The sequence below is a fragment of the Silene latifolia genome, chromosome X (assembly GCF_048544455.1).
Source record: "Silene latifolia isolate original U9 population chromosome X, ASM4854445v1, whole genome shotgun sequence".
NCBI lineage: Eukaryota > Viridiplantae > Streptophyta > Magnoliopsida > Caryophyllales > Caryophyllaceae > Silene > Silene latifolia.
In genome coordinates, this window is record NC_133537.1 from 40,788,355 (window position 1) to 40,807,046 (window position 18,692).

The following is an 18,692-nucleotide window of genomic DNA, read 5'->3' on the forward strand; positions in this document are numbered from 1 at the left end:
GAAGGCTAGGAGGGATTTGAATGGGGTGTTTGATGACAAGAAACAACGAGAAGCTGAATTGGATATTTCACTGATGATCGAACGCCTTCAATCAATTGCTATTGATCTCAAAGCTAGGAAAGGCAAGGGGAGTAAGGAGGGGGGTGTGCAGGCAGGGGACAATGCTAGGTGTGAGCAGCCTTCTATCACACCGAATGTGGTGACTGTCGGAGAGGGGTCTGATGGGAATGCGGAGGAACGGGACCATTCTGTTGATAAGGGGATTAATGGGGAGGGAGGAACTTTGATGGGAGAGGGGCATATGGGAGAGAGGCATGTTGCGGTTTCTATGGAGATGGCGTCTGAAGATGAGGGTTTGCTTGAGGTACATGAAGTTGGGAGAAGTGGGCAGGTGTCAGGGGGAGGTAAAAAGAGGGAGTGGAAGAAACAGGCTAGGGTGGGGGGCCGAGATATGAATGTGATAGTTGTTGTGTTAAGTGGCGGGAAGAGGAACCGGGGAGATGAAAATAATCAGGAGAGTGACAAACGAATGAAGACTTCTTTTGACGGGGGCGTCATAATACCTGAGGCGGAGGTTGAGGGCACTCAACCCCGCCAGGCCCAATGAATCTCTTAAGTCTTAACTGTCGGGGCTTGGGCAACCCCGACACGGTAAGTGTCCTTCGTACCCTGATACAAAGGGAAGCCCCGGCCATGATTTTTATTTGCGAGACGAAACTTTGTGGTCGTAATATGAGACGGGTGAGGGAGAGGTTAGATGGCTATAATGGGATGGAGGTGGATTGTATGGGAAGATCGGGGGGTCTCGCTTTTTTATAGAAGAGGGGAGTGGACTGTACTTTTGTATCTGCCGCAGTTCATCATATGGATTTCCACATTAGAGATGGGGAAAAGGAGTGGAGGGTTACGGGCTTCTATAGGTGGCCAGCTGTTACTGACCGTCATCTGTCTTGGGATTTATTGCGGCTCTTACGTGGACAGTCAACGCTACCTTGGATCTGTGTGGGAGATTTTAATGAGCTTTTGTTTTCTACCGAGATGAAAGAAGGGAGTCGGGCTCAATGGCAAATGAACAATTTTCAGGCTGCGATAGATGATTGCGAGCTCAAGGATGTGCCATGGGAGGGGTATACTTTTACTTTTGATAACGGGCAAGCGGGCGTGGCGAATAGACAATGTCGTTTGGACCGTGCACTTTGTTCTGAAACGTGGCTAGATTTATACCCTTATGCGAAGCTACTTAATCGGGAATGGTCTGACCATGTACCGATTAAGCTTGCTTTTGATATAAGGGAGATTGGCGGTAAAACACAAAGCCGGTTTCGATTTGAACAAATTTGGGTTGGAGAGGAAGGATGTGAGGAAGAGATTATGAGAGGGGTGGAGCGGGGACATGGTGACCTTGTCAATTATTTGCGCAGCTGTGCTCGTGAACATCAAGCTTGAAAAAAGATTAATATAGGGAAGATCAATAGGGCGTTGGAGCTAAAACGAAAACAATTGGCTAGACTAAATGAGGGGGATCGATCGGTGGAAGCAGTGGCTAGACGGCGTAAGTTAATTGCTGAAATTGCTACCCTTTACAAGCAAGAAGAACAGTACTGGAGACAGCGGTCACGGGCACTATGGCTTCGTGAGGGTGACAGAAATACTAAATTTTTTCACTCTCGGGCTGGGGACAGGAAGATAAAGAATTATATAGGAGGGCTTGTTGATGATGAGGGGCGCGAGCACACGGGTGATGAGGTCGTGGCACGGGTGGCTAATGGGTACTTCCAGGTGCTGTTCTCTATGGCTAATCCTTCGGCATTTGATGACGTACTGGTTGGGTTAGAGAGGCGAGTGACAGGTCGAATGAATAGATTTTTGCAAATGGAATACAGTGAAGCTGAAGTTGTTGAAGCCCTTAATCAAATGCACCCTTTGAAAGCTCTGGGTCCGGATGGAATGAATGGCCTTTTCTTTCAGTCTTATTGGCAAATTATTGGCCCTAATGTTGTGAGCACAGTTCTTGGAATTTTACGGGGGGAGACATCTCCGGGTGAGTTAAATAAAACAAATATTGTCTTAATTCCCAAGAAGAAGGCGCCTGACAAGATCCGGGATTTTCGACCGATTAGCTTATGCAATGTAGCTTACAAATTGGTTTCTAAAGTATTAGCTAATCGACTGAAAATTTTTCTGGGGGAGATTATTTCTGAGAACCAAAGTGCCTTTACTCCTGGCCGGTTAATTTCTGATAATATTCTTATTGCTTTTGAATTATTCCATTTTATGAAGAATAGCAGACAGACTGAGGGACATATGGCGATTAAGCTCGATATGGCCAAAGCTTATGATAGGGTGGAGTGGGTTTTTTTGAGACGGGTTCTGGAGACCATGGGGTTTGACCGAGCTTGGATACGGCGAGTAATGGAGTGCGTTACTACAGTCACATTCTCGGTTCTTATCAATGGAACCCCGTCTGAGTAGTTTCGGCCTACTAGGGGTCTTTGCCAGGGAGACCCACTTTCTCCATATCTTTTCCTCTTGTGTGCGGAAGCGTTATCCAATCTAATACGACGAGCTGTTGAGAGTAATGCGTTACATGGGATACGACTTGCTAATTCGGCCCCGGTTGTTTCACATCTTCTTTTTGCAGACGATAGTATCTTTTTCACTCGAGCTACTGTTGAGGATGCTGAGGTTGTTAATAATATTTTGAGAAGATATGAGAATGCTTCGGGTCAGCTAGTAAGCCTGGATAAAACGACTGTCTCATTTAGCAAGGGAGTGAATAGGGGAAGGCGGGATGAGGTGGCTGCGGTTTTGGGTGTAGTTCAGGTTGAGAAACAAGCGCGGTATTTGGGCCTACCAACGGTGATTGGGCGATCGAAAAAAGTGATCACGGATATTATTCGTGGTAAGCTCTGCAAAAGACTTCAAGGATGGCGCGGGAAGACTTTGTCTAGGGCGGGTAAGGAGATTCTTATAAAGGTTGTGGCCAATTCACTCCCTACCTATGTGATGAGTGTTTTTAAAATTCCTGTTAACTTTTGCGATGAGCTGAGATTGATTGTTGCTCGCTTTTGGTGGGGTCACGATGAGGGGAAAAGAGGAATCTATTAGGTGGCGTGGAGTAAATTGACTCGGTCTAAGGGTGTGGGAGGAATGGGCTTCCGAGATTTCCGGCTCTTTAATCTCGCTTTGCTTGGCAAGCAGGCTTGGCGTCTTATCACTAATCCGACTAGTCTCTGGACTCGCATTATGAAGGCTAGGTATTTCCCAGAGGGCGAGTTTATGAATGCGACGCTTGGGTATAATCCTAGCTATACATGGCGCAACATACTTGAAGCTCGACCAGTCTTGGAGAAAGGTCTGAGGGGAAGAATTGGCGATGGTATGGACACTTATATTTGGAAGCACGCGTGGATTCTGAACTCTCATACGGGTCGGGTTATCTCTCCTTGTGGGCCGGGAAATGAAGGAATGCGGGTTGGGGAGCTTTTGTCACCGAATGGGATTGATTGGGACGAGGAGAAACTTAACTTCTTTTTCCTACCTTTTGAACGAGAACGGATTAAAAACATTCAGATTAGTCCTAACAGGCCAAGTGATATATGGTTTTGGGGCTTAGAGAAGGATGGTGTGTATACGGTACGCAGCGCATATAGAAGGTTAGCTGGTGATGAGGGTGATATGGCCACTAACTCGGATGAGGATAGGGGACGGCGGCTTTGGACTCGGCTCTAGAAATTTTCGGTTTGGCCTCGCGTTAAGCTCTTCTTTTGGCAATTGTGTAGTGAGGCACTAGCTACTAGAATGAACATCGCAGCACGAGTCGGAGGCGAGTACTCTTTTTGCCCTTTATGTAATTCTTTTTTAGAGTCAAGTCTTCATTTGTTTAGGGATTGTGGGGTGGCCAAATGGGTTTGGGATGGGCTTGGGGTGGATGGTCCGATGGACGGTTGTGCGAGCGATGTTAAGGAGTGGGTGGAAGCTTGTTGGAAGGACATAGGAGAGACGGAATGTGTGAAGATGATGGTAGGATGTTGGGCAACTTGGGAACATCGAAATAGGGTCATTTTTGACAATATTACGGTGGAACCTAATTTCATTGTCACTCGGGCGAAGGATGTTATACATGAAGGGGTTGGGGAGTGTGATGGCGAAGTGAAGGACAGGGGAAGAGCTGCTGGGTCACGGGTCAGAGGTGAGCAGGGAGAGGGGTGGAGGAAACCGCGAGATGGCTATGTTAAACTTAATGTTGATGCGAGTGTGAAGGAGGGAGAGGGAACTACGACGGGCGTTGTGTGTCGGGATGCAGGGGGTGAAGTGTTGTGGGGAATGTCGATTGGGAGGGAGCAACAATGGGAGGTGCATATTGCTGAAGCTTGCGCGGTTTTAGACGACTTAGAAGAAGCGGCGAGGCGTGGAATTCAATTCCTTGAAGTGGAGAGCGATTGTTTACAGGTCATTGAAGCTATTAAAGGAAAACAGACGGAAAGAAGTATGTTCTCTTTGCTGATCGAGGACATTCTTGCGTGTAGTTCTCAATTTAAGTCGGTCTATTGGTTACATGTATCCCGCTCTAACAGCTGTGTAGCTCATGCTTTAGCTCATTGTACTCCTCGTGTTTTGGGTCGTATTTTATGGGACGATGGTTTACCATTGTCTACAAACGCTGCTGTAAGGTTTGATCGTTTATCTAATTAGTTTTGCCTTCGGGCAGTTGCTTTCAAAAAAAAAAAAAAATTGAATAAGGCCTTAAACAAAGATTAAACGTTATGGCACAAGCATGTGATAGAAGCAATTTGAACAATATTATTATTAACCTATTTTATCATGTTATATACTCAATTTTGCATGGCTCCCCTAGCCCTTAGACCAAGAGATTTAGCTACTCATGTTAAGGTGTAAATTGTAAACTATATAAAGAGAAATGATAAACATGATTGAGTGATTTATATGAACTAAATGTTTTAACATGTAAAAGAAATTAAACTAAAGTAATCTAATTAGAGTGCTTAATTATAAACTAATATAAACTAAATAGATATGTAAAAATGTAAACTATATAGAAATACCTTAAGGAGATGAACTTGAATGGAAGAACAATATATATAACCAAATGCTTGAAAATGTATTAAGAACCAAATGTTTAAGAACTACAAGCTTAATTAATTTGTAAACTAATATGAAAACTATTGAGAGAAATTGTAATGCTTAAGGCTATGAAGGGTAAAATGAGACGTGAAGAAGAGATGCCTAAAGCCTTGGAATACCTCTCCTATTTATAGGAGAGGAAAAGAAAACGTAAGAAATCATGAGGCATTCAGCCCCGATCGGGGTTGGGTGGCCCCGATCGGGGTCGTGTGTTTCCGGGTATTTTCCACTTAATTCCCCACTTAATTGTTGAGGAATCCAAAGAGCGTGATTAATGACCCTTAATGCACCCGGGTAAATGCTTCATCTATCATCTTTAGAGCTCCCAAAAAGTATCCTAAGCATGTTGAAATCTTATGTTTTTCCACCTTGACTTGGACTTGAACATTGGGCTTTGACTTTTGCATTAGGCTTCAATTGTAATTCTCACTTCAATCCAACAAATCTTCGTGCAAACACCCATTCAAACACTTCCATGCTAGTCCAATATTAGGTCTTGTTTAGCTTAGTGGACTTAGTGTACAAAATGATAGGAAAAAGCCTCTAAATTCTTAGATTCCTACAAAAACACGTTAAGACAAGCAAATACACTAGAACAACAAATATTAGCTTATGACACTATGATAAGTGCTAAATAACAAATAAAATGGAGCTAATATAGGGGATGAAAGTATATAAAATATGCAATTATCAAACTCCCCCAAGCTAAACCCTTACTTGTCCCCAAGCAAGAAGCCAAATCCCATCAATTGCAATATCCCAAACAAGCTAAGCATAATGATTAAAAACCCGAAACAACATGGGCAAGGAATAAAGCTAAACATGGATGAGATTTACACGACGGCGTAGCATAGAAAACTTTGAAATGAACCTTTAAGCTCTTGCATGATCTTTTGACTTATGGACTCTCACGGGGCACTCAAACTCTTTTATATGTGAAAGGACAATTTTGTGAATGAACACTCAACTATCCTCAACTTATAACAATGTGCCCGCAATCTAATATGGTAAACGTGTCAAAACTAGCAAGCAAAGACAATCAAAAGTAAGCATGATAAAGAAGCCAAGTGGGTAGGAAGAAGGCAAATAAACATGGGCAAGAAGGGGGAACAAAAGAGTTATGGTAATGTGGAGCTAAGTCAAGCTAGCAACTACCAAAATGTAAGGATGCTCAATCCCAATTTTAACCCAATTTTCAATTCAAATTGTAAGAAAATTCTCGAAAATAATATGAATAATGCTTGAGAATTTTTCACATATTTTCTTCTTCTTCTTCTTCTTCTTCTTCTTCTTCTTCTTCTTCTTCTTCTTCTTCTTCTTCTTCTTCTTCTTCTTCTTCTTCTTCTTCTTCTTCTTCTTCTTCTCTTTTCAATGCATACTTCTTTTTTTTCATGCTTTTCTTATTCATTCATTTTCTTTCTTCATTTTTTTCTTCTTTTCTTTGTTTTTTCCCTTGAGCATTAAGACCAAGCTCACATGAATTCAAACGATAAACCATGTCCCAATGAGCACCCAAACATTATCCAACTAAGCTACTAGCTCAAAAAGGGTAGGCAATTTCAATGATGTAGCTAGGGATAAATTTTGTGATGGGGTCAAAAAAGCTAATATATCATGTGAATGGCTCCAAAATGCTACAACAAATGAATTCATGCTTACCAAGAGATGACATGAGAACCATACTTGTGCGTTTTGATGAAACACACATTATAAGGAGACACCTACACTCACCTAAGAGAGACCGGATATGGATGCATCAGTCAAAAGAGGCTCTACCTTACCAATTTGTAGCTTGCCACTAGTCAAGATCAAGCCTATTTGGTTCATTCTCCATCTCCCACCTACTATGTCAAGACATCCCCATGTAGCTAATATCCCATCATGAAAGAATAAATCATTAGCAACAAGCCATTATTAGGATAAGTGTAACCGCCATTTTTGTAATCTATTTTCGTAACCGTATTTTATTTACGATTATGATTTGATTTGAATGACTCGGAATTTATCTGTGAGCCATTTCTTTTCTTCCTTTGAATTCTTAAGTTCTCTTATATCTCGAATATTTCCTTGTCTTCGAGAATTATTGTTATTTCTAACTATTTCAGCTTCGTCTTATTTATTCATTTAATTCGTATTCTAATTCTACTCCGAGTTAATTCGTTGGACTTCGGAAATTATTTCTATTGAACCTTATTTTTATTCTTATTTATTTCTAATGTCATATATTTTAATTCTTATTTATGAGATTTAAACTTTTTATCTTTTAATTCACTGTTTTGATTTATTTAGTTAATTAAGTCCGTTCTTAGTTGATTTGTAGTCCAATTTTTCAAATGGACCGAGTTTTATTCAAATGATCATTTTAAGATCAAAATCCAAGTCTTTTCCGAGATATTTTAAAAGGTGTTTAACATCCTTTTATTTTTATTTGCTCACATAATATCTTATCATTCACATATCTATCCCTCATGAAAAAAAAATAGTGGAACGTAACCCTGCTTCTTCCTCCCCCGTTTTCTGCTTCCAAAAATAAAATTTACGTACGTGCTTGCCTTCTTGCTTCTTTATTTCCATTTTAAAAATTATTCTACGTACGTGCTTGCCTTCTTGCTTCTTTATTTGGATCGACCTTCTCTCCTCATCCGTTCATCCTATTCTAAGGATTTGTAGAGGAGATTTTGAAAGCCAACATATATGGATTCAGATTCGTAACAAGGTAACTACGACGTTACTCGGTATTACATCGATTTATTTGTTGTAGTTGTATGTATTATTGGATTTTTAATGTTTTATGATGATTTATTGATACATATGGTTTTTGAAACATTTAATTTCTGATCTTTTGATATCCATAATTTATTTTGACTAGGTATAATTTTATTTTGTCAATAGGGTATTTATTTTGGTTGATTTACAAGTTTTATTATCAAATCGATTATTATGAGATAAAGATAGGTTAAATTCGTTTTTATGATTTCCAGGAGGTTTAATTTTTTTTTCTGGGTTAAATGATAGATTTTAAAATACCATGAATTTTCGTTGTAATTATTTTGGAGTTTTAGTATTTATTTCGTAATTTAAAGTATTGACGCAGTTTCTGCGATTATAGCGATTCTGTTCGGTTTTAATTATGTTAAAAATACTAAATAAAATTTTAAATTCACAAGATTTTACTATGTGGCAGAGACATGGAGTATTAGGTTGTGTATAGATTTGTAGGTCTTCAATCATTATTTTCGATTTATGGTGTATTTTACAAGTTTGATGAAAACCATTGTTAAATCTGTCAAATATGTTCGTCTGTTTGTAAAAATCATATCACCTATTTTTATTTCGAATTTGCAAAAGTGTAAAGAATAGACTCTTGTTATTTTAAAGTGTAGAGTCTGCATAAAATTTTTCATAAGCTTTAAACTTACAGTTTGGTCAGAATAAATTATTTGTGAACAACTCGCCTGTAAAACGCGTTTCTGACTTCTCTCAAAGATTCATTTTTAAAAGATATTTTCTTTTGATACAGTAGCTAATCTTTTTCTAAAAGAATCTTTATAATGTTAACTTATGTTTAAAAGTATGCCTTGCCTTAAAATGGTTTCTAAAAGTGGATTTATGAACTGAAACATTATGGGTGACGTTTTCTGACAGTTCTTAGAAATGAATTTTTAGACCCCTGATACTTTCGTAATTTAAATTTGGTCAAAATGAAAGTTGTAGCTAAAAGCTACAAGAAACCATTAAAATTGGCCTTGCGTCATTTCGATTTTTCTGTAATTAATTATGAATTTTACAATACTACTGTTTAGTTTTATAAACTAATGTAGAACTCCGTCTCATTAAAGCCTAAGTAATAAGTCTTTACTAAATTACCTTAAGTCAGAGGACGGTCTTTAAAGTTTAATTACAGTGACTTATCTATTTTAAAATCCTTAAATAAATTTTATACTTTTGGAAGTAAAGTTTAAGTTTTTTGTTTTGAAGAAATAAAAGTGTAGTTCACTTACGAACCATGTGAATAATATACTATCCTTGGGATATTTTTAAGTTTGGAATAATTAAAGTAAGGGCAAAGAATAATAAACTAAGGCATACGGGTTCTTATACAGCTATATGATTGGGTACCCTTGTGGGAGGTACAGATTGTCGTAGAGTCATGTACATGTACTTAGAGTGAGACTACGCTTTGCGTGGTAAGACGAGTCCTGTTATAGTTTGTTGTCTAGTGAGTGGACTTGGAGTTGGTCACCTTTGCGTGACACTGGGTTCCCGAAACTAGTGTAAGATGCCGCGGTATCAAGGAGTATAGCCAAAGTTAAATATCTAGCATGCAACTAAATTATTTCCATTCTATCTTTCAAATATTTTGCTTTTAAGCATGCAGCACGTTGGTTAACGTGATTTGGTAATCATATTTTGTTACTTATGTTTTATAACATTTCAATTTACTTTGATATATTATTTGCATCTGTAACATTTATATCATGTGATATGGCTGGGAGAACGTCGAGTTACTCCTCACTGATTGTGGCTGTTATGTTTATAACATGACAGGTGTTAGCTTTGCTGGGGATTTCTGTGTGAGCTAGCGAGTAGTCTGCAGATCCTACTCTGTTTTCTGTTTTCTTTTATGGTTTTTAGTTTTGATACTTTTGAGGAATTTTATTTTCTCCCTTTTTATAAAAGTGGCAATTGTTTAGACTTGACCAATTGTTTTTATTTTATCCTTGAGAATTTTATACATTCTCAATTTATAACAGATAGAACTTTTATCTTTGTGTATTTAATCCCATTCGACAGTGTTTCCGCCACTGTTTTGCACTAGATTTTATAGGGGATTACAGTTGGTATCAGAGCATCACTGCTCTCGACGCTCACACATTGATCTTTAGGAAAATTCCTAATAAATGATTTGACTAAATAAATGATTTAGTGAGAGATGGGTAGAAATCAATAAGGACTCCGATGTTAGTCTATGTGTTCATGTAAAATCAATGACTAGCATTGAATCTATGTTTTATTTCTCCGATGAAGAAGATGAACGAAGGTGGACATGGACGTGGTGTTTTCCCGGACCAGAACGTGATCGCTATGGTGTTATTGAACCCACTCCACAACCTAGCTGACCGCGTGGAGAACTTGATGCCACAAGGAAGGGAGAATGGTAGTTCCAGCCCAGATTCAGTCTTGCTCAAGCTGCAGACCAGTTGGCCAAGAGTAGACTCAAGTTTCGCGATGGTGCAGTAGACCAAGAGATGATTACACTGTGGATCTGTTAGATGAAGCGACCCAAGACTCGTGTGTTTATTTCTCTACCAGAAGATGGAGCGACCTAGTGAGCCCTCTTGCAACTCTAGAGTCTTGAAATTCCTTCTCTGGTCTCAGACCTTGTTAGTCTATGATCATCGTTCTTCTTCCTTTACTTTTTCAGTCTTAGCTTCTTCCTATGTTCTTATTATAAATTTTCATCTCTTAATCTGATGAATTAATCCTTCTTGGTGATTCCTCCACCTTGGTATCTATTCTCTTGAGATTCACTGGTTAGACTGACCTTCCCTTGGTGAGCTTTGATGGAAGTTAAGTGTGTTTGAGGTTTAGTAAAGTCTTGTTACTTATGGTTTGAGGATAGTGAGTTTTACCTTTAATGCCTAATATTGTAAGAGATTTTATTCCATAAGGATTAACTTGAATGGTGGCTAAGTGGATTATGGATTTAGGTTTTTAGCTTAGATGTTGGCTTTGGATTACAAGCAGCTTGCATATTTTGGTCTAGATGTGATTAAGGTTTTTATAGTAACCATGTATTATTTTTGGTTGACCTAGATTAATCTCAGTTTTGATTCTTATGGATTTAGATTGTTGAGTTCTGATGTAAGGGTGTAACCTTGGAACTTTTGGTTGTGTGACTTAACTTTATTTGGGTTGTTTAGTGTTAACCTTGGAAATAAGGAGTGTCTTAGCTCAACTGCAGTTTGGATTGATTATATTGATTTGAAGAATTAAGAACTTGAAGTTGGGAATTATGTATACCTATCATATCTTAATGTCTTAACCTTAGTACTGGTATTTCTCGGAGGAATATTTTGGTCTGAATTACCTTAAAGGAAATTGTTGTTTGATGACCTTATATGATCGAAATTGTTGCTTGGTTGAGTTCTTAACCCCCTAGCTGTTGCAGTGTTATGATTGGAAATTTAATGAAATTCTAAAAGACTTTGATGGACTTCTAAGAGAGCTTTATCTTCTTTAGAATGTACTTGTGGATGTTAGAGGCCTTGTTGCTTTTAGTTAGAGGAATTCTCATCCGAGCTTTGTTAGACGATGTTTTCTATTTGTTGTTTCGAGGAGTCTTATGGATTTGATAACTTGAGGGATTTAGTTAGTCGGTTGGATGTTGAACTATTTGATGGATTCTTACCATATGCTATTCTGAGAGGTTGCGCAAGTATGTAAGGTTTTGGATGAATGTTGTCCCAATTGATAACTTTGGAGATATAGATTAGGAAGTTTGGCAGCTTTGAACTTGACAACTTAGTTGCATGGTGTTAATAACCTTGGTGTTGGTTTGATGGAAATAAAGAAAGTGTGAGTGTGGGATTTATCTGTATGCATCCCTTTAATTTAAGGATTATAACGAATCATAAAGTGATGAATACTAGTCATAAAATTAAATTGCATAAACAAAAACATAAAGGATTAAGAAATAACCTTCGGTCCTAGCAAAAACGGCCTAAGAACAATATCAAAGTTGATATTCGCCTATCAGTTGCACCCAAGCCGATATGAGAAATGCCCTTTGATTATGCTAGAATCGATCCAAAAATTAACTGATTAATTTTTAGGTTTTTTTGTGTTTTTCCTAGAGATGAGAGGCAAGAGTGAGATAGATAAAAATTAGGTTAAAAAATTTACTCCTATCTCTCCCTTTAACCGTGTATGAGAGAGAGATTAGGGTAGAATTTTTTTACTAATTACTCGGCCCATAATCCGAAATTAGGAGAGTTATTTCTCTTATTTTCGGTTATTCCAAAAATGTATAAAATGTGTAAATTGTCATCTAGTGAGGATCGAACCCATGACCTTTTGGTTTGAGTACCCTCACTATTACCACTATGACACATTCATCTTGTTGATATTAAATATAACCGATTACATTTAATTACGAATTAACATATTAATTCGTCCAAGCTAACATTACATACATTTAATTAAATATAACTTATTATATTCAATTTACAAATTGACAGTTAGTTCGTCTCAACTAATATTATTTAATCTTCAATAAATAATTGTCTCATCAACACATTGACTAACTGTTTAGTCATATAAGGCATCAATGTGATTATATTTCAATAACCACATCTCTCAAACACATCCTATAGGTGTGACCTTTAGGGACCAGTTGATTACCGCCATCTGTATAATAATAATGTCAAACTTTCTAGCAAGTCAACCGTTATTAGGTAATCGTTAGTCAACTGACTAAAATACGAAGTATACCCTTGTGAACCTGTAAGAGATTTACAAATGTTATCACACTAATTTTTGGAGGACACAAGATCCAACAAACTCCCACTTGTCCTCACAAGTGTATGTGCGATAACCGATTCTCATATCCTAAAATTTCTCCTACTCAATGTAAAACAATTTGCAAATCCGTATTCACAAAGGTCGTATTTTACAAGCGATCATTATCAAGAGTGGTTTCCCCGACTAGAGAGTAACTTAACTGATAAACGAATCAACATTCGAGCATGGCCATGCATTTCAGTTACTACTCCTCGAGTGGCCCCGAGAAATAACTATACCGATAAAGGTTGGATATTTTCCTCAACTCGAATCTGACGATGTAAGCACAAAGTATGAAATGACCCGAAAAAATCTACTTAGCCTCCGATTCAGATCGTGAGAAAGAAACCAAAGTCACCCAAAAGCGCCTTAATCTCAAGAGACAGTTGATAGTCAAAAGAATCGACTCTAGGAACACAATGGATGTCCTATCCACGACCTGGCACCGAATGTTTTTAAACATTTAGGACTCCATTACGTTGTCACAAAAAATTTGTCCTACGAGGTATCATTATAATCTCGCATTTGTGATCGATCAGTCAATAGTTTGACTTATGGCTCGTTAAACCCACCATTAATCGACTGCACAATATAATAGCGAGTTATCGGCTCTTGTAGGCGATTACGGACCAAAACAAAATATAATGTAATTGATTCACTTTGTGCCGTTCAAAGTTGTCAAGTACAATCCACATGAAAAACAAAATATTATTATAAAACGATGAAGTTATAAATAGTATATGAAAAAGATAATGTATCAAATCCATAATCGACTACTACAACTCAGGAACACGTTTAATTCCCATGGAAATAACGTGCCCTTCATGCTTATCAAAATTCAACGGTTTAGTGAGAGGGTCCGCGATGTTATCATCCGTCGCAATCTTGTCAATCACTATCTCTTCTTGCTCCACGTAATCACGGATCAGGTGAGCTTTCCGATATACATGTCTAGATTTGTTGCTAGACTTTGGCTCCTTAGCCTGGAAGATGGCACCTCTATTGTCACAATAGATGGTGATCGGGTCATTCGAACTAGGAACTATCGTAAGTCCTTGTAAGAATTGACGCATCCATATCGCTTCCTTAGCTGCTTCCGAAGCGGCATAGTACTCGGATTCAGTGGTAGAATATGCTACAACACTTTGTTTGGAACTCTTCCGGTGACCGATCGACACCATTAAGAGTGAATACGAACCCAGACTGAAATTTTGAATCATCTCGATCCGTTTGGAAGCTAGCATCTGCGTAACCGATTGTGCATAGCTTAGTATCACCTCCATAAGTCAATACCCTATCCTTAGTCCTCCGTAGGTACTTGAGGATATTTTTAACAGCTATCCAGTGTGTTTAACCTGGATTCTTTTGGTACCGACTCGTCATACTCAATGCATATGCCACGTCTGGACGTGTGCATATCATGGCATACATGATTGATCCTATTGTAGATGCATAAGGAACACGACTCATGCGATAAATCCCTTCAGGCGTCGTGGGTGACTGAGACTTGCTCAACTGCATCCCAGACGTCATTGGAAGGTTCCCCTTATTGGAGTTGGTCATGCTGAACTTCTCAAGAATCTTATCCAAATAAGACTCCTGACTAAGTGATAACGTCCGTCGTGGTCTATCTCGGTAGATACGAATTCCCAAAATGCGTTGTGCCTCACCCAGATCTTTCATCTGGAAATGGTTCTTCAACCATTCTTTAACCGAAGATAGGAGAGGAATGTCATTCCCAATCAGGAGTATGTTATCGACATACAATATCAAGAATACAATCTTGCTCCCACTCGACTTGATATATAAGCATGGTTCTTCGACCGATCGAGTGAAACCATACTCTTTTATCACCTGGTCGAAACGATGATTCCAACTCCGAGAAGCTTGCTTAAGTCCATAAATGGAGCGCTTAAGCTTGCATACTTTCTTAGGATGTTCAGGATCTATGAAACCTTCGGGTTGAACCATGTACAACTCTTCCTCCAAATAACCGTTTAAGAAGGCGGTTTTCACATCCATTTGCCAAATTTCATAATCATGAAAAGCGGCAATCGCTAAGATTATCCAAATGGAACGTAACATGACTACAGGTGCAAAAATCTCATCATAGTGAAATCCGTGCACTTGAGTGAAATCTTTTGCCACTAGTCGTGCCTTATAGGTATCTCGTTGCGCGTCTATAGAACGCTTTATTTTGTAAAGCCACTTGCACTGTAGAGGTTTTACCTTATTAGGTAAATCAACTAGATCCCATACGTCATTCTCATACATGGAGTCCATCTCGGATTGCATGGCTTCGAGCCATAGCTTTGAGTCGGAACAGGCCATAGCACCTTTATAGGTAGCGGGTTCATTACTCTCTAGGAGTAAAACGTCATTCTCCTCGACCATACCAATGTATCTGTCCGGAGGATGAGAGACTCTACCCGACCTCCTAGGTTCCTCAGGAATATTAACCGTATCATCAGTTGGAGGAACAACTTCCTCCATCCGTTCCTCGGTTGTTGGTTCTGGAATCTCCGACAGCTCGAAGGTTCTATTACTCGTCTTGTTCTCGAGAAATTCTTTCTCTAAGAACGTCGCACTAGCCGCAACAAAAACTCGATGTTCGGTAGGCGAATAGAAGTAATGACCAAATGTTCCTTTTGGATAACCTATAAAGTATGTCTTGATCGATCGCGGGCCGAGCTTATCCTCGTGTCTCCACTTGACATAAGCCTCGCAGCCCCAAACCCGAATAAAGGACAAGTTAGGGACCGTTCCCTTCCACATTTTATATGGAGTCTTGTCGGTGACTTTAGTCGGACTTGGTTAAGTATAAGAGCAGCTGACAAAAGAGCAAAACCCCATAATGAATCAGGCATTACCGTGTGACTCATCATGGATCGAACCATATCAAGTAAGGTTCGATTTCTCCGTTCGGATACACCATTTAATTGAGGTGTTCCAGGTGGAGTTAACTGTAGAACGATTCCACAGTCTTTAAGGTGTTGATCAAACTCATTTGAAAGATATTCGCCACCCCGATCTGAACGGAGTGCTTTAACCTTTCTACCCAGTTGGTTCTCAACCCTGTTCTGGTATTCCTTGAATTTCTCAAAGGAATCACTTTTATGCTTCATTAAGTAGACATATCCATATCTACTCAAATCGTCCGTGAAAGTGATAAAATATCTATAGCCATCTCTAGCGGTAATTGACATAGGTCCACAAACATCAGTATGTATGAGTCCTAATAGGTCACTAGCGCGCATTCCAACACCTTTGAAGGAAATTCGAGTCATTTTGCCAATGAGACATGATTCACACGTGTCATTTGTAGAAAAATCGAATGCGGGAATAGTCCCATTATCGACGAGTTTCTTTACGCGTTTCTCATTTATGTGTCCCATTTGACAATGCCATAGATAGGTTTGATCTTTTTCACCAACCTTTAATTTCTTATTATTCATGTGTATTACTTCCGTGGTTTGATCTAAGATGTAAATTCCATTCATGGAAACTGCTTTGCCATAAATCATTTCATTGAAAGAGAAAATACAGCTATTATCCTTTATTGAAAATGCAAAACCGTCTTTAGCAAGTACGGAAATAGAAATAATGTTCTTAGACAAACTGGGTACATAGTGATTATTTAAAAATAACTCAAAACCACTAGGGAGTTGGATTACATATGTTCCCTTCGAGACAAGAAAGAACTCGTGCTCCATTCGACTCACAGTCCACATCACCTTTTTCGAGAGGTATGATGTTCTTTAGGCCCTGCAAATGATTACACAGATGAGAACCACAATCAGTATCAAGTACCCAAGTTCCGAAACTTGCATGGTTAATCTCAATCATATGAATATAAGATGACATAGCAACAGGAACGACGCGGCCTGCTTTGATGTCCTCACGGTAGACGGGACAGTTCCTCCTCCAATGTCCAGTCTTGTGACAATGGTGGCACTCAATGTCACCGCCCTTGCTCTTTGCCTTGCCCTGTGAGCCACTAGTCTCACCGGGCCCACTCTTACCGTTTCTTTTCTTTTTAAACTTTGGCTTACCTACAGCTAGGTCGCCATGAGCCTTGCCCTTACCTTTACCCTTGTTGGAAATTGTGAGAACATCCTGCTTCATGCTCCCACTCAATTTCATATCCTTCTCGGTCTGTACGAGAAGGGAGTGTAGCTCATGAGGACTCTTTTTCAAGTCATTCATGTAGTAGTTCGCCCTGAAAAGGGCAAAACCATCATGAAGAGAATGAAGCATTCGGTCAATGACAATGCTCTCACTGATTTTGCAATCAAGAGCCTCCAGCTTCTCGACATTCTCAATCATGTGAAGAATGTGTGGGCTAACCGGTTGGCCCTTCTGGAGTTTCGCATCAAAGAAGCGACATGTATGCTCATATGTAACGATTCTCAGTGCTTTTGCGAACTCGTTAGTGAGCATGGTGAAAATCTTGTTCGCACCTTGGGCAATGAAGCGTCTCTGCAAATTGGTTTCCATTGCAAAGATGAGTACGTTCTTTATCGCACCCGCTTCCATAACGAAGTCACTATAAGCGAGTGACTCGTTGACTCCTGCATTGGGGCCTGGGTTTACCGGTATTGGCTCGATTAAGTATCCGAGTTTACCGTCGGCAATGACATTCCGTAGTCTTGCCTCCCGATCCCGCAAAGTTGGACCCGTCGTTTTTCAGACGTGTGAACTGATTCATTTGGTCCATGAATATTTTCAGCCAGGACTCGCGTCCAGGTGTGGCACTAGGCATTTGGATTGCGTTATTTCCAGACATTTTGTTGTAACAGTATTATCAAAATAAACGTGTTCTACACTGCGAGAAGAAGAATAAAAATAATAAGCATGTGCATCGTTTATATTTTTAAGTCTAATGAACTACTGTCATAACGCGAAGACTCAAAACATTTATACAATTGACCTCCCTTAAGAATTATATAAATGATCCCAAGACTCAATTCTCTGTAAATTGATAAGCTAACCTTTTGGCTAATTCTACTGTTAGAATTCTTGGTCGATAAATTTCTGTAAATTCTATCTTTAGTCCATCATAATCACGAGAAACTCTTCGGACTATGATGTTGAGGTAAACTAAGTCAACACAACTACTTACCCAACGTAGAATGGGTCATATTATGCCTACCGACGAAGAAGGGATTCATAGTTGTTTGCCCTTATAAAGACTAATCTCAATTTCCGTTTTAGAGGAAGATCCCATCAACTTTATTTTAATTCATTTTAAGTGAACTAAAATCTAGCATGCGAGAATGAATAAACTAAGGTGATGGCTTAAAAAAAATATGTGACATCTGCATGTCCATGAAAACTAACATACAATCTATATGAGTCAATTTTCATGCATTTTAGTAGTAAGTGGTTTGGTTTTAGGCGGAATATGATGCAAAAACTATCATGTGAATGAAAAGCAATAGGAATGAAAAACGTAAAAGCATTAATAAAGTCCTAGTGTGGCCTATCCTATCAAAATGAACATTAAATACAAGTTTGGAATCCATCCTTGGACCCGAGAAGCTTGTCTCGATGTTCCATCTTGATCCATGTAGCGGGAGTGAGCTCCAATCTCCATCTTCAGTCTTCTTCGAAAATTACAATAAATAAATTTACATAATAAACCTATTTATTACATTCTAATTTCAAAACCCAAAAACCAAAGAAAAATAAAGGAGATTCGAGATCTCATAATTACATAAAAAATCATGTTTCCTTCATTACGAAAACATAATTTGACTAAGGCCACACTAAGTATTACAAATTACAACCGATTGCAAAAAACAATACGTAAATAAATTCATTCAACGATTCATTCAACAAAATTAAAGTGCATCAACTAAAAATAAATTAAACATACATGACACAATTCCTTAATTATGTTGATTAATTTATCCAAACCACCTATTAAAATGATCAAATTAAGTGACAATTCCTCAATTAATCACATTAATTTCAATCTTAAT

General features: G+C 38.8%; 1 protein-coding gene across 1 annotated transcript; it reads left to right on the forward strand.

Moving 5' to 3' along the window:
* Positions 1-3,150: 3,150 nt before the first annotated feature.
* LOC141617235 (uncharacterized) lies at positions 3,151-4,695 on the forward strand. The gene is made up of 2 exons (XM_074434420.1): positions 3,151-3,656; positions 3,888-4,695. Exons 1-2 carry the CDS (start codon positions 3,151-3,153, stop codon positions 4,693-4,695), a joined length of 1,314 nt encoding a protein of 437 aa, XP_074290521.1.
* The last annotated feature ends 13,997 nt before the right edge of the window (positions 4,696-18,692 follow it).